The sequence below is a fragment of the Hemicordylus capensis genome, chromosome 1 (assembly GCF_027244095.1).
Source record: "Hemicordylus capensis ecotype Gifberg chromosome 1, rHemCap1.1.pri, whole genome shotgun sequence".
Lineage (NCBI taxonomy): Eukaryota > Metazoa > Chordata > Lepidosauria > Squamata > Cordylidae > Hemicordylus > Hemicordylus capensis.
Genome location: NC_069657.1, coordinates 382,368,318 through 382,383,597, shown reverse-complemented (window position 1 = coordinate 382,383,597; position 15,280 = coordinate 382,368,318). Strand labels below are relative to the sequence as shown.

At 41.9% G+C, this 15,280-nt stretch overlaps 1 protein-coding gene across 2 annotated transcripts in view; it reads right to left on the bottom strand.

Annotated features, from left to right (window-relative positions):
* ACTN2 (actinin alpha 2) overlaps nucleotides 1–15,280 on the bottom strand; it is an 86,399-nt gene that overhangs the window by 34,899 nt on the left and 36,220 nt on the right. For both annotated transcript variants that reach the window (XM_053300116.1, XM_053300120.1), the window contains 5 exons: nucleotides 13,692–13,777; nucleotides 11,389–11,481; nucleotides 10,311–10,541; nucleotides 8,293–8,440; nucleotides 5,010–5,160 (listed from right to left, as the gene is read on the bottom strand). In XM_053300116.1, the coding sequence (XP_053156091.1) occupies nucleotides 5,010–5,160; nucleotides 8,293–8,440; nucleotides 10,311–10,541; nucleotides 11,389–11,481; nucleotides 13,692–13,777 (709 nt within the window). The remainder of the gene's footprint in view (nucleotides 1–5,009; nucleotides 5,161–8,292; nucleotides 8,441–10,310; nucleotides 10,542–11,388; nucleotides 11,482–13,691; nucleotides 13,778–15,280) is intronic.

The following is a 15,280-nucleotide window of genomic DNA, read 5'->3' as shown; positions in this document are numbered from 1 at the left end:
GAGACTTGTCGTTCAAGAAAGAACAAGTTGACCCCCCCACCCCGGGTTCTTGAAACTAATTTTAACATTCTTTGAATCCTCACCAATTTTCTTGACATTTGAGACAAATATTTGTCCAAATCAGTTTTATTCCAGATAATGTGTGGTTCTAGATCATGTACTCTGAGATCCAATACATGTACTGTGTCCTCAGCTAGCTGACTGTTATTAGTGATTTTATTATTTATTTATTGTTTATTAATAATTTTATTATTTATCACACAATGCATAATCCACTTGTGGAATTCTCTGCCACAAGATGTGGTGACAGCCAACAACCTGGATGGCTTTAAGAGGGGTTTGGATAACTTCACGGAGGAGAGGTCTATCAATGGCTACTAGTCGGAGGGCTAAAGGCCACCTCCAGCCTCAAAAGCAGGATGCCTCTGAGTAGCAGTTGCAGGGGAGTAACAGCAGGAGAGAGGGCATGCCCTCAACTCCTGCCTGTAGCTTCCAGCGGAATCTGGTGGGCCACTGTGTGAAACAGGATGCTGGACTAGATGGGCCTTGGGCCTGATCCAGCAGGGCTGTTCTTCTGTTCTTAGTGCCTCGTCATCAGCTACATTTAGCTCTTGGCGGCTACCAGAATACTCTTTGTATGGCCTTACTCATCACAGACATTGTAATGATGTGAGTACATATCAGTTTGAGTCTAGGACTTAATCTAACATGAGAACAGCATGTTAAATCCAGACCAGAGGGGGCGGAGTGGGGAAAGATTTCCTGCATTTGAAAGAGATATTCTCAAACTGTATCACAGTGAGTCATAAATCAAGAAAACAAGTATTTGAGCTTTCATATGAATAAATACTAAAGAACAAAAACTGTATTCCTAGTCATGATTATTCTTGGCCTCACCTTCAAGAATTAGAAGTAGGTCATTTGTACCCCGCACTATTAACCAATAAAACAGGAGAGGCACAATTTCATCTGTGTCACACTGAGGGAAAATACCACTGGAAGGAAGGAAGGCAAATACAATTTCTGTTTTATTTTTTACTTACGTTCCAGCTATGTAAAAATTGGTCCAGTACATTTTATATCTAGATGGTTGAAAAAGAGATCCTAGTGGTACAAGTTACAAAATGTTTGCAATATAAAGTATCTTTTCAATAAATACAATTCCAGTATCCAATCTTCCATATTTGGGCAAACTACTCAAGTGTTTGGTGTTGCCTCGGCTCCAGGTTTTCCTGGATGAAACTGATTCTAAGATCCATTTCAGTCTGGTTTTTGTCCTGATTTTGTCATATTTGTTGGTTCTGCTAGACCAATTAGTGGCATTCAGTACCACTGACATGTTATCCTCCTGGGTCGCGAGACCAGGACTGGAAGCCCAATTTTATGGTGACTTTGATCCTTACTGGAGAATAGATTTCAGATGGCAATGCTAGGAAACACTTGCTCAAGACTGCAGCTTTTAACCTGAAGGATTCCACATCTAATCAACACACTGAGAGAGATAATTGAGAGTTTTGGAGTTAGCTTTCATGTTGGGACATTACAAGAGGGCAAGGGCTCAGTTTTACCACTTTGGTACTTCAGAGAAGGGGACCCTGACTCAATTTGTTCCCCCTGCTAATTGTGCAATGAGGCATCTTTTAAAGTGGTGGTTCTCTTATATTTAGCAGGGAGATAGCAACTTCCCAATTCAGCCTAGCATTGCATCTCTCCATTGGTTGTTGCTGGTGTCTCCCTCTTTTCAACAAAAACAGTTCTCAAAATGGTTTACATAGCAGAAGGTTTGAGAAAATAGTTCTCTGACCCCAAAATGCTCACAATCTAAACACACACAAACAGGAGACACCAGCAACAGCCAAAGGAGGGATGCTATGCTGGCCAGAATAGAGACAGTTACTCCCCCCCACCCCCACTAAATATAACCAAAAAATAATTAGGATTTAAGACCATGAGCCAGTTAGGCAATGGAGTTCAATACAGCCAATTGTTATACAGTATTTTAAATGGGGAATCTATTCATTACTTCCTCGAATGGCTTTGCATCCGAAGTCTGTGATCACTCACTGCTGGATGCTATTTCTGGAACTGTACAGTTTGGCACACAATAGTGGTGTCTGAACTGGAAGAGTCTTCCATACACATGCAGGCAGTCTTTATCCAGACACCATCGATCAACAAGCCTTTAACAATTTTAACCTTTATGCTCTTAGCAGACTCAGCTGCTGCACAAGAAAATGGCAGAGCTGACACTGAACTGTACCAGCAGAGCTCAAGGTCACACACCAATTGTTCTCCAAAAATAGCAACTTTCCACTGCCAAGAAATGAGGACCGAAAAATATGGAGGCTTGCCGACCCAGCAAGTAGGCAGGAACAATGTCTCTCAGAGGGCCTGATATAATAACTACCAGAGTGTACTGAAAGACTATAATCAGATTCTAGGGATGTGCCGAAATGTGATTCAGCATCTGAATTGCCAGCACAATCCCTTTAAAAATGAGGGCTTTCACAGCCCCTTTAACAAGGAACAGAGCAGGCCACTTCCATAATCCTAGCACTCCTCCCAGATATCTTCATGCACTGGCACGGCATCTCCTAGCTGCCCCTGTGCGTGATGCTAGCATGCACATGACATTCACTGGAACATGAAGATATCTGGGTGGAGCACTGGGATTACGGAAGTGGCACCAGGTGGGAGAAGGAGCAGGTATGGACCTGCTTTCCTGCTTGTTAAAGGGGTTGTGGAAGCCCTCTTTCTTAAAGGGATTGTGCCAGTGATTCAGATGCCAAATCATGTTTTGGCACATCCCTACCAGCTTCATATTCAAAGTTTCTTAATCCACTCATATTTGTAAACACTATTGCCGAAAATAAGATTCACATTTTTCTATCTCTAATCCCTATTATTCTGTGAAAATTATGTTAGAAAATGATAAAAACGTTATCTTAACCAGAAATATTTTATTACTCATGTCATTTGTTCTTAGCATTGTTTGATCTATAATCATATGCGGAGGGCTTTAGAAGTGTTAACTAATTAAGAGTGAGTTACGCACATATATTTGGGAGTAAATTCCATGAAAATTCATGGGACAAACTTCTAACTCCAAGTAAGCATGGAAAGGATTGATCTACACATTTAATAATTGCTTTGAGAGTCTGGGTAATGATGTTTGCAGAGAAGGAGTATAAAGGGATATGGAGGAAAACACCCTGTTCTGTGACTGCTTTACATACAAATGCCAGGATTCACCATGTTAATAATGAAAACAGAAAAGAAGCCATAGATAGTCCATCAGGCTGGTTTTACTCAGGCATACAAAGCAGCAAAGCTATCAGCACCGCAAGTGACAAAGTGGGCTTGAGTTAGCTTTATTGTGTAGGACTCAATGAGGATTGACTTACTGAATACTAGGTATTATCAAGCCAAAATTAATAACTTTTAAATGCAACTGATTACAGCGGGAAACATTTCAGCTGATGCTTAACTCCCATTGAAAGCAATGAGACACACCAATTGATCCTATCCATGTTTACTGAGAGGCTGCATACACTGAAGGAGTCTGTGGAGTTGCATGAAGTTGCAGTGCTCCACAATGTTCTGCAACTGCTAGTGGAAGACCTTCTCGGGGACACAATCAAGGTTACACAATGTCTACATCATCTGCCAGTGCAATAACTAGTCTAGGACAGACATTCCTTTCTTTGTGCAACCTCACTGCACAATGTCCTTGTACAAGCACAACAGCATTATGCTAGCGCAGCACTAGTCAGCACGTAGATCACCCTGTTTATTTTTGATGCATTAGAAAGGTATCAATAAACCTAAGGACATAAACCCGAATCCATTCCCCTGCTAACTGGGCAAAGAGGCACCTTTTACCATGGTGATTCTCTTTATTTAGCAGGGGAAGAGTAACTGGCCCTCTCCACCCCAGCACACTACTTCCAGAGACTGTTGCTGGTGTCTATCTGATGTTTCTTTTTAGATTGTGAGCCCTTTGGGGAGAGGGAGCCATCTTATTTGTTTGTTATTTCTCTTTGTAAACCACCCTGAGCCATTTTTGGAAGGGCAGTATGGAAATGGAATTATTAATAATAATAATAATAATAATAACAACAACAACAACAACAACTCAGTTACATAGGGTTGTATGCACACACTATGTACTTTACTGAGCTACAGACCTCCTTCCTCCATCCTGCATCACAAATGGCTTTTTCAATTTATGTGGTTCCAAAGGCTTCTATAATGTGGTATGGGAGGGATCAATTTGGGAGTGTTTAAAAAAAAAACTTGCTGTGAATCTCCCAAAGGTATTTCAGGATTGGGCCCATTATATAAATCAGCTAGCTGGTCATCGATAAAAGATGATTTGAAACGAAAGAATTGTGGTTGGTCCCTTGCTATGGTGTTGGGGGAGGGTAGGAAGGCTCTTTAAGGGCTGCCCTTAATGAAATATCTTATGCAAGCCCCCCACCCTTTGACCCCTCCTGACTTTAGTTAAATCACTACTCATGAGAGTTTTTAAAAAAACAATAGCAAAGGGACAGTCACAAAAGGCAAGAGGCTAGGTCTCTTCTAATTCAAATGCTGTTCTCTGCAAACAAGCAATTATTTCAAGATATATTGTGTGAACTATGTTACATGCTCATAGAAAATAGTGAAAGAAATTACTTCTGTAAGGCTGGTTTCCCTTTTAGCATCCGTGAAGCAAAGTGTGTGCTCAAGTCAGAGCTGGCTTGCCTCACATACCAGTCTTACGGACCAGAAAAAGGCCAGAAGCAAAGTGTTGTTATTAATTTAGCTTTGAGACCTTTGCCCTGCAAAAGCACCACTATTTTTAGTTTCGGAAGAAATAAGAAAGGTTTTCAGTGAGCAGGCCAAGATAATAGCACTTACAAAGCTATCTGCAGAATCCTTACATTGTACCTATGACACTATTGAATTTATTGGAAAGAGTTTATCGGGTAAATGTCAGCAGCTGTGTGCCTTGAAATGGAACATACTTCAGCTCCTGGGCAATGGCAGCGATCTGTTCCACCCTGTCCTGGTGAGCAGCCAAGTCGCTCTCAAAAGCTTCATGTTTCCTCAACAAAGCACGGATCTCTGTCAGAGAGGCAGATTCATAATCCTTCTGCTGCAGAATCTGCTCTTTGCCTGGCAAGAGGAAAGAAAGCAAAAGCCAAAAAGGTTTCTGCTAAGAAGTCTAAGTACTTTAAGCAATCTTTAAACATTCTTAAGGACACAGTCTTGTGTTCTACAGGAGCAAGTAACTTCTTGGTACTAACAAGAACAATAGTATCATTAACAAACACATTTGTTTCAGGTGTGAGCCCTGTATGTTTGCAGTGCGTTTGTTATGTATTCACATCCCACTGTTCTAGGTCCGAGAAAATGAGCAGCTCAAGGCAGCTAACGTAACTAAAAACAATTAACAATAAAAACAATAATCAATAATAAAAACAAACACATAAAACAGCAGATTAAAAGCCAACAAGGCACCAGTAATTCAATAAAAAAATCAAAACAGTAAGCACTAAGCAACACATTTATCAAAAGCTTTGTGGAAAAGAAAAGTCTTCTGTCAATGGTGGCACACTGGTAAAGAGAAAGATGAACAAAACTCAAGAAGTTCCATATTCTGGGTGCCACAACAAAGAAGGCCCTTCCATATGACCCTGCCAGCCATTCCTCAGAGTGCAGCAGGACACACAGAAGACCCTCATCAGATGACCTTAGTCGGCAAGCAGAATAATATCAGGGAATGACAGTCCTTTAGCGATCATGGTCTGAAGTCATTTAGGGCTTTAAATGTAAAAACCAGCACTTTGAATGATGGCCGGGGGGGGGGGGGGGGAATGGTAACCAGTGCAGCTGATTCAGCAAGGGAGTAACATGCTCCCCAACCTGGCACCAGTCAGGATTCTTGCAGCAGCATTTTGAACCAACTGAAGCTTCCAAGTGGTCTGCAAAGGCAGCTCTACATATAGTATATTACAATAATCCAGTCTGGATATATCTAAATCTAAATCTATGTGAGATTTTGCAGGCATGTAGGAGAACACACATAGGGCAGGGGGTGGTTCCTGGTCCTCACCCTACACACGTTCACTAAATGCATTGGGCAACTAGCTGCAATTCTGAAAGCAGTTATGATGTCACATGCTCCAGCTGAAGACAGACCATTTGCTATGTTTAGTAGCCCACCAGGGGCTTGATAAGTCTTCTGCTTGTCAGCTTGATTGGGACTACAAAAGCAGCAAGCTTGTTAAGCACCTGGCAGGCCACAATACATAGCTATAAAGCTGCATGAAGCACTATAGATTACAAGTTGTGTAGGCCATGATGGGAGCATTCAAGAGCATTGATCTGGTAGCATCCTGAACAGAGGAATAATGCCTGTGTATTAAACAAAATGTCTTTTAGAGCCCCTGGTGGCGCAGTGGTAAAACTGCCGCCCTGTAACCAGAAGGTTGCAAGTTCGATCCTGACCAGGGGCTCAAGGTTGACTCAGCCTTCCATCCTTCCGAGGTCGGTAAAATGAGTACCCAGAATGTTGGGGGCAATATGCTAAATCATTGTAAACCGCTTGGAGAGCTTCCAGCTATAGAGCGGTATATAAATGTAAGTGCTATTGCTATTGCTAGTGCTATTGCTTTCAGGTGCTAAAATGCTAATGGTCTGGATCCAGCCCCATTACTGCAACATACTGTCCCAATAAAATGGAAGGGCAGTGTTATTATAACAAGTACAGTCACTGTTATTCTTTTTCCTTTTCCTTTTCTTTCTTTCTTTTTCGCCTTTTTATTTAAAATTTACAGGTGAATTTGCAGCCTAGAATTAAATAAGAAAAGAAGAAGAAGAAAATGGCAGGTTGCTGCTTGAGAAGGATTAGCAATGCCAGTTTGGAGGATTCTCCCCCACCCACTGCTATTTTAAAAGGCTAAATCAACATCATGCTAGAGTTTATAGCAAGGAGTGCCCAGCTTCTAAAAAAGAAATAGTAATTCCAAAGAACACTTTTTCTGAGAATAGCACAGGCATAGGAAAGAGGGCCCTGCTCATAATCAGTGATGGCATGGGCACCAGCAATAGGAGCACTTCACAAGTATTAAGTACAGTGCTGACTTTACAGTGCCAATGTAGCTTTATTATAAAAAGGTCTATATAATTCTTGTCAAATCTAGCCTCACAATAACCTTATGTCATGGGCTAGGGTGAGAGCTAGTAGCTTGCTTGAGACCAAGCATGACTGGGCTGCTATGTCCAAACCCAGCATGCTTCCCAATGTACCATACAACATATCCCTCTCTCCACCCCCGAGTCCCCACCCCAGGTATATCCAGATCAACATTTTTGGCATGATCTGCTGTTCATTAATGCAAGCAGGTGCGGCACAGCCCACATAGTACTCAAGCCACAATCCAACAATGCACAAATAGCCTGGTAAAATAAGCAGCAATTGCACTGATCAACCACTTAGTGTGGGAGGTAGGAACTAAATCCATTCTCCCACTCTAGAACAAGTGATTCTCATAGTTTCAGCTTATTTTATAGCATTATATGTGAACAACTCTGACTGCTGGCTTGGGCTGGGAAATCGTGGAGGCAGCACCAATTTTTATGGGAAATTTCAGATAGGAAATTTCTATCTTACTAAGAGGTACAACTCTTTCACAGTTAAGCTGCACAGATGAAGGTTCCCTTTGTATTATTCCTGATCCTGATCCATACACTTTCATTGATTTCCTTGGTTTTTTTAAATATTGAATTTATATCACTTTCTCTATGCACCAATCACAATTTTCTTCTGTGCATCCATTCACTACATTTCTTTCGGCAGAAGCTAAACCTGGCTAATCCACAATGTCATTCCAAAACCTCTCCCCTTTTGTTCCCCAGTCAGTTTTTTTGTAAGTTGTTAACAGTAGGAAGACTAAGCCTGCAGCAGGGCCATGTCACTTAATGGATATTGGCAGCGGGGGGGGGGCGGATATATATAGATAGATTATAGATATAGATATAGTGTGTGTGTATGCGTGTAAGCAGCATGCACCTTCTCTTTTGCATTGAGTGCTCATCACCTAATAATATTTTGTTCTTCAAAAGATCAAAAAGCAGCACAGCTGCTCCCCCACAGTAAGGTTATATCCCTGTCCATAACACACAACAATGGAATATTGTATGGATATTATTGCTGAATACAAGCTTATGGAAGTGTAAAAAACAAGAAGCTAAAATATGGTTGCAGCATGCTTCAGTGGATTACATGGAAGACCCCTAGCTTACCATATGCCCAGGTTTCATGTGATGAAACCTTTTGCCTAAATTTCTCAGCCAGGTGTTCAAGTCGTTCAAGCCTTCGTATTTCATTCAGCAACCATTCCTCATAACCCTTTTCTGCTTGTTCAAGTCTTTGCCAGGCACTGGCAATATCCTAGTGAGAGAAATGCAAACAGAACATTTTAAATCTCTATTTGATGTGTCTCAAGAAGATTCCCCCCACAACATTTCTGATGTTGCAAATCTTCTGTGTATATTATCTGCCTCTCCCTTCCCTCTACTATCTCTTCCAGGATCAAAATTTAATACTATCAGCTCCAGGGTCAAGGATCTGACTTTCTAACTGTCTTACTTAACTGTCTTACTCTCAGGATGGAGTTATCACTGATCAGCTATGTGCAAAGAACACGGGCCACTAGGGGTACCACCACAGTCCCCGGCATTTGCCTCCACCCCTCACTCACTTGCCTACCCTTCCACAGCCCCCACTAACTGCCAGGGGCCGGCCAACTTCCTTTACCCCTCTGCTGGCTGGCCAATGTGATATAAAAATATCATCATCTGGCGCACCAGATGGTGACATAATTATATTGTGTCAGCCAACTGGCAGAGGGGTAAAAGTAGATGACTGCCCCAGCAGTTAGTGGGTGCCACAGAGTGGGCAGGCAGGCAAGCAGGGTGGGTGGGGCTGGGTGGCTGAGGCAGCAGTGGTGCAGCAGCAAATAACAGAGCCAGATGGTCAGGCAAGACAAGCAAGAAAGGGGGCAGGCGAGGTGAGCCCATGGGCTGCAGCAGTGGCTGATGCAGAGGTGGTGGTGCCTCCAAAAAAAAGAGGAAGAAGAGGGTGAGGCCACTGTTCAACAATTGTGAAGAAGAGGAAAGAAGATGCTATATGTCAAACCACCATATAAATTATATGCTTCCCAAATCCCAGTTTGTGTGAACTTTTTGTAACTAATTCAGTGGGGAAGGAAAGACTCTCTCTTCTTTATTATCACTGCATATGGTTCATAGCTGAGCTCTGGCACTGAAAACAGATTGTAGTAAAGATCAGTCTTGGTGATCTTGGACTCAGATTAAATCATTTCATAAACCTAACGTTCAGTGGTGGAGCTATGTATGTTACATGTGAAGGAAAACTTCTGTAACAATTTGGGAGCAGGCATGCATAATTCCAGAATGAAGTAGTGAGATAATAGAAGTCATATTGTAAGTGTAGTGGAAGTGATCTAAAAGTGCTTTCACTGCCCTGAAAACATATGTATACTTTTCTATACAGGAGTGAGCTCTGAATGAGATGGTTCTGAAAGTTTCCAGTGGGCTGGAAAAGGCTAGCTGTGGTGGATGCCTATTGGATAGCATCCTTGACATCACAAACATACCTTTCCCCATCCCTGGAGCAATTTTGCAGCTGTGTTTTAAATTGTTGTGGATTTTTAAAGGTGAATTAATGTATAACACATATATACACCTAAAAACACCAGCCCTTTTACTTGGCAGTGTCCTACAACTTCCACACACCCCGCACAGCTGTAAGCATTAAAAAAAAATCAACACAGTTGCCCAAAAGTATTGTTCCACAGATACTTAACATTGTGCAGAGTTATGCAACACTATGGCCACTATTGTGAAACAGTGCCCTTGCTCAATTACATCTTGGTTTTTTTAATTCCCACAGCAGCACAGGCAATGTGGAAACCACTATGTGGGCCAGTTTGTTTAAATGGTAGACAACCTGCCTAAAGTACAAAGGTAAATTAAGGTAAGACTGAATGATAATGATAAGACTGAATGATAAAACTGGATGAGAAAGGTAAGACTGAATGATAATCCAGCATCTATCATGCACACATATACTTGTGTAAGCGAAGTCACATCTAGAATGTAACATCTGCTTTCACCTTTAATTCCATTTAAAACTTAGAATATTTGCTATAGTAAATATCTGAACAGTTATGCAGTTCCCCAAAGTTAGTGAAATATTATAGAACTGAAGGACAAGAGTTTTGGTTCTCTTTACTGACCGAAACCATCTTTCCCTCTGATGGCATGAAAGCTGGCCTGTTGCTGATCCTCAACTTTGTCTGTAGTGTATTGAAATTGATTTCCAGCTGGCATTTTTCTTGGACCTTGGGAGGCTTGTGTTTACGGCGATAATCTCTGAAGTCCTCTAACTTCTTCTGCATAGCTGACATAGTCCTCTCTGGAGTCCTATTTTCCAACCAAGGAGTTGTGCGACGAATCCATTCCAAAAGCTGGTTTAAACGCAGACAAAATAACCATAAGACAAGCCACACTAAATCAGGCCAAGGCCTGACTAGTCCAGCATCCTGTTTCCCACAGTAGCCCACCAGATACCTCTGGGAAACCCACAAGCAGGAGATGAAGGCATACTCCCACTCCTGCCATTGATCTTCTGCAAATGGTATTCAAAGGCATTCTGCCTCTGAACCTGGAGGTATCACCATTAAGACTAGTAGCCACTGATAGACTTGTCCTCCGTGCATTTGGCTAGACCCCAAGCCATCTAAATGGAGTTCCACCTCCTTCCAGCCTGCAAACTATAGTCCTTCCTGCAGTTTGAATGTGAATGATTATAATTTAGACATCAATTGTTTTGTGGGTGACTGCAATCTAAAGTTCATCTACAATTTGGTTGTTAGATATATGGGAACTGCAACCACACAAGAAGTCTTAGTACAATTAAACTGCAGAAATGAGATCTCAGCTATGTAGTCCACCAGCAGATTTCCCAATAGCTCATATGCAATGCCATCCTTGAGTGCAAGCACACACACTTTACAATGCCAGATAAAAGAAAACTATTTCCAGTTAAAACACCAGATAAAATGCCATTGAAAATGCCTATTTTCAGTTAAAATGGAGATTGTGTTAAATATAATGGAGATTCCCTATCCCCACTTAATGATTATTTTTGAATAATTCTAAGATGAGCATCAATTCGATAACAGCTTTGGAACAATTTAACATTTTTTTAATTGTTACATTTTATTGTTACATTTATGTTCCTATCAAATTGCTTATTCAAACACGCTTAACTAGCAGAAACATTACTGCACAATTGTGTTAGGCTTCCTTTACCTCACTTGCTAGCCTTTCATATTCTTCCATCAACTTCTCATTTTCTTGGTTCACAGCAAGAACCTTACAAATCCGATTAGCTGCCGTTTCCGCCTGCAAAACACACAACATAAACAGTGTGCAGGTGCCATTAAATTCAGCAACAAACACAAAACCAGGATGGACATCCAATGGTTCCTGGATTTTTTTTACCATGGTAAAATGATAGGCATGTCCACTTTGGGGGTTTGCTTTTTTAAAGCAGGTGCACTGCTTTAGCCCATGTGTTCTCGCCAAACCACATAGCACCTGTGCACATAATCACACTCATCTCCTGATAGCCTGCACTGACTGAGTGAACTGAGTGATGTGTCAGATGAGGAAAAGCTGCACATAGCCTGCTGCCACATCATGATACCTTTCAGTTATTCACCTATTATGTTGAACAAAAGTACAGCAGTACACTTCATATCTGTATCATGCATTTGAAAGGCCTGTACCCAGGTTCACTTCTAACATAAATGTAAGTCCAGTCATTCACACAAAAACATGTATGAGTGTACAGACATCTGTACACTAGGACAACATAATATCTGAACAGGCTTCTTCGGATTAGAAGTGTGAGCACTGTAAGATATTCCCCTGAGGGGATGGAGCAGCTCTGGGAAGAGCAGAAGGTTCCAAGTTCCCTCTCTGGCATCCCCAAGATAGGGCGGAGAGAGATTCCTGCCTGCAACCTTGGAGAGGCACTGCCTGTCTGTGTAGACAATACTGAGTTAGATGGACCAATAGTCTGACTCAGTATATGGCAGCTTCCTGTGTACCTATGCGAGTCTCACTGAAATTAATGGAAACTGTATAAAACCACTACAGTGCTTTTTCAGTGGGGCAGTCATAGAAGAACTTTCCAGTGGATTGTGCCCTTTAACATCAAACCAGGAGTGTAGAAGCTTTCACTGCAGACATAATTCATATACAATAAGTGGTTTCAAAGGTGATATATGTATGAATTTTTGCTACTCAGACTACTAGACTAATGTTTGCACTAATAAACCATTTTCCAGCTCTGTTTAATTGAAAGTGTTGCATAGATTGTAAATTATCCAAGACCTCAGTGTTAAATATTAAAATTCTATTATATTTCAGGTCATGCTAGTCATAAAACTGTATTATAAAGCTCTGTGGGGTTTTTTTAAAGGTCTTGGGGTCAGTTGAGAATTTTCTTCATTCAGCTGTGTATTCATTCATATGGAAACTACTATGAAGAACTCCTCACATGGGGACACCAGAATCATTTCTGTGACCACAGCAATCTGAAAAGGTATGGGAACAGTTGTGAAAACAGAGCCGGCCCTAAGGATTTTGGCACCCTAGATTAAATATGACTTGGCCCCACCCCTCACATTCATTTAAATAATTTTACCTTATATTCTGTAACATACAGAATATAATTTTAACTTAATGTGAGGGGGTGCCAAAGTCATATGTGGCAGATGGCGCTGGCTGCGGTGGGGGACAGTGAGGACAGAGATGATACCTTTCAAAATCCATAAAACCATCACTGCCGCCCTGCACCAAGTCCGCACCCACTGCGCACCCTGCCCCTGCTGCTCACCTGGCTGATGTGCATGAGTGGTGGCCATTTGAATGGTCAACCCAGTTTGCCAAGCTGACCCCTCAGCTGAGGTGAGTGGAGGAGGTGGGATGCACATGGACTCCGTGCAGAGCTGAGCAGCGGCACGGGAGAGCAGCAACAATCTTACAGATTTTAAAAGGTAGACTCTCCTTCCTCACCACACCCCCTGTGTTTCATGGCAGCAACATTTCACAAAATGCACTCTCCATTTCAGGTCAGCCCTAAAAAAGATAGATATTATTGCGGTAATAACGTTATCTGCCATCTTTATACAAGTGGATGTGTTATTTAACGCCACATAGAGCACCACGTTAGGTAACAGTCTATGTGCAGTAAAAGCAATTGGGGGAACATTTTGTTCACTTGCCTGTAAATTACCTTCCAAAATCAGATAAAAGAAACAGTAACGAGGTTGTAGTGTGAAAATAGTTATTGTCTTTGAAAACTAACATTTTGTATTTGCAATTGTGTTTGTTTATATAATCAATGTGAAGATAACTGCAATGCTATCAGAGTCAAAAGCAGATTTTGTTTTTTGCTTTTGCTTTTTAAAGCACTCACACTCAATATATATTTGTCAGTGTTAGGTAAAAACCAAAGAGACTACAGAACAAATGAAAGCCCAATGGAATCCTGAGACACACAAAACAAAATAAACAGCAATCCAAAGAGAACAGATGGTGAGTACCTGCTCTGCTCCCGCAAAAGCATGGTAGAAGCAGGAAACATAAGTCATGATAGCTCTCTCATCTGGCTTGGGAGTGTTCACAATATCTACAAGAGGAGGACAGATTTTCAAACAAATATGAAGAACAGAAAAATGGAAGTAAAAGGAGGAAATGGGAGGTAACTGACAACCTGCTTTGTTTTCTGTATGCAATGTAAGTGCATACAGGAAGGGTGGAGAATTCTTACTTTCACATACCCTACAAGTACATGCATTTGGGGGGGGGGGAATGAAGTGTACTTCCATTGTAAATCAGGGAAAAGAAGGGTACTATGGCTATCAGAAACATGGGGGGAACCAGGGGTGTAGCTATAATAACTGAGCAGATGGGTTCAAAGAACCCAGGCCCCCAAGCTCCTGAGGGGCCCCCTAGCTCCACCCTCCCTATCGTCTTCATTATCTCCCTCACTCTGAGGGGCTGCTGGAGAGAGGGGTGAACCCAGGCCTCCTCTCCCGTAGTCATGCCCCTGGGGGAACCCTCATTTTATTTATTTATTTATTTATGTTTTTACAATTATATCCTGCTCTTCCACCAAGAAGCCTAGGGAGGTGTACATGGTTATGTTTATCCTCACAACAACCCTGTGAGGTAGGTTAGGCTGAGAGATAAACGACTTGCCCAGAGTCAGTCAGTCAGTTTCATGGCTGAACAGAAGGGATTGAATATTATTAATTACATTTCTATCCCACCTTTTTTGGAGCTCAGGATGACACATAGAGAATTCTCAGATAGTATCCCATTCAGGCACTGACCAGACCCAGACCTACCTATTCAGCACAGCAGCAGCAGCATGTGTTTTCAGACCATACCCTAAGACAAGCCTATAATGACCCCAAGTACTGTTGTGGCCAGACCTAGGGATAAAAAAATAGCACCTCTCATGGTAACTGATGGAAGTCCATTTTTACAATTAGCACCCAAACAACCTGTGGGACTTTAATCTTTTATTTCAAGCTCCACAGGTTGTTTGAGTACTAACTGCAAAAGACATAGCTTCTCCCCATCCCTCCCTACAGACAGTACATTAAACAAACAGCGAGCCACCAAGTTCAGCTTGGTGCCCCCTACAGGCAGACACCCTAGGCTCAACCACCCCTAAGGCCAGCCCTGCTCACTGACTTTCGTGGGCAGCGAGACCAATATAGAAAACAAAATCCACTTGCATTTACTGATTACTTTCTGAGCAGGTGAAGGTGAGGAAAGAGCCAAGGAAGCAAATTCCGGCTGGCCAGCCCTGTGCAACACTATTTCTACAGCAACTAACAGGAAGTTGTGATACACACTTCCAAGCGTCCCTTCCAGCTTGGGAAGGGCCCTGACATGCAAAGGCCCTGAGAAGTGGGTGTCTAGTAGGGCAACCACTCACAGCTTGCTACACGGAACTTAATTTCATTGAAAGTGACATTCTCCAATATACAAGAACTGGCAAAGAATAACTGTTTGATGCAGAGCTCTGTGAGAAGGGATCCTTTTGTCATGATGTAGCAAGGAAAAACAATGTTAGGAAATTGCTATGTTCAGTGCACAGCTTACTAAAAGTGCATTAGCT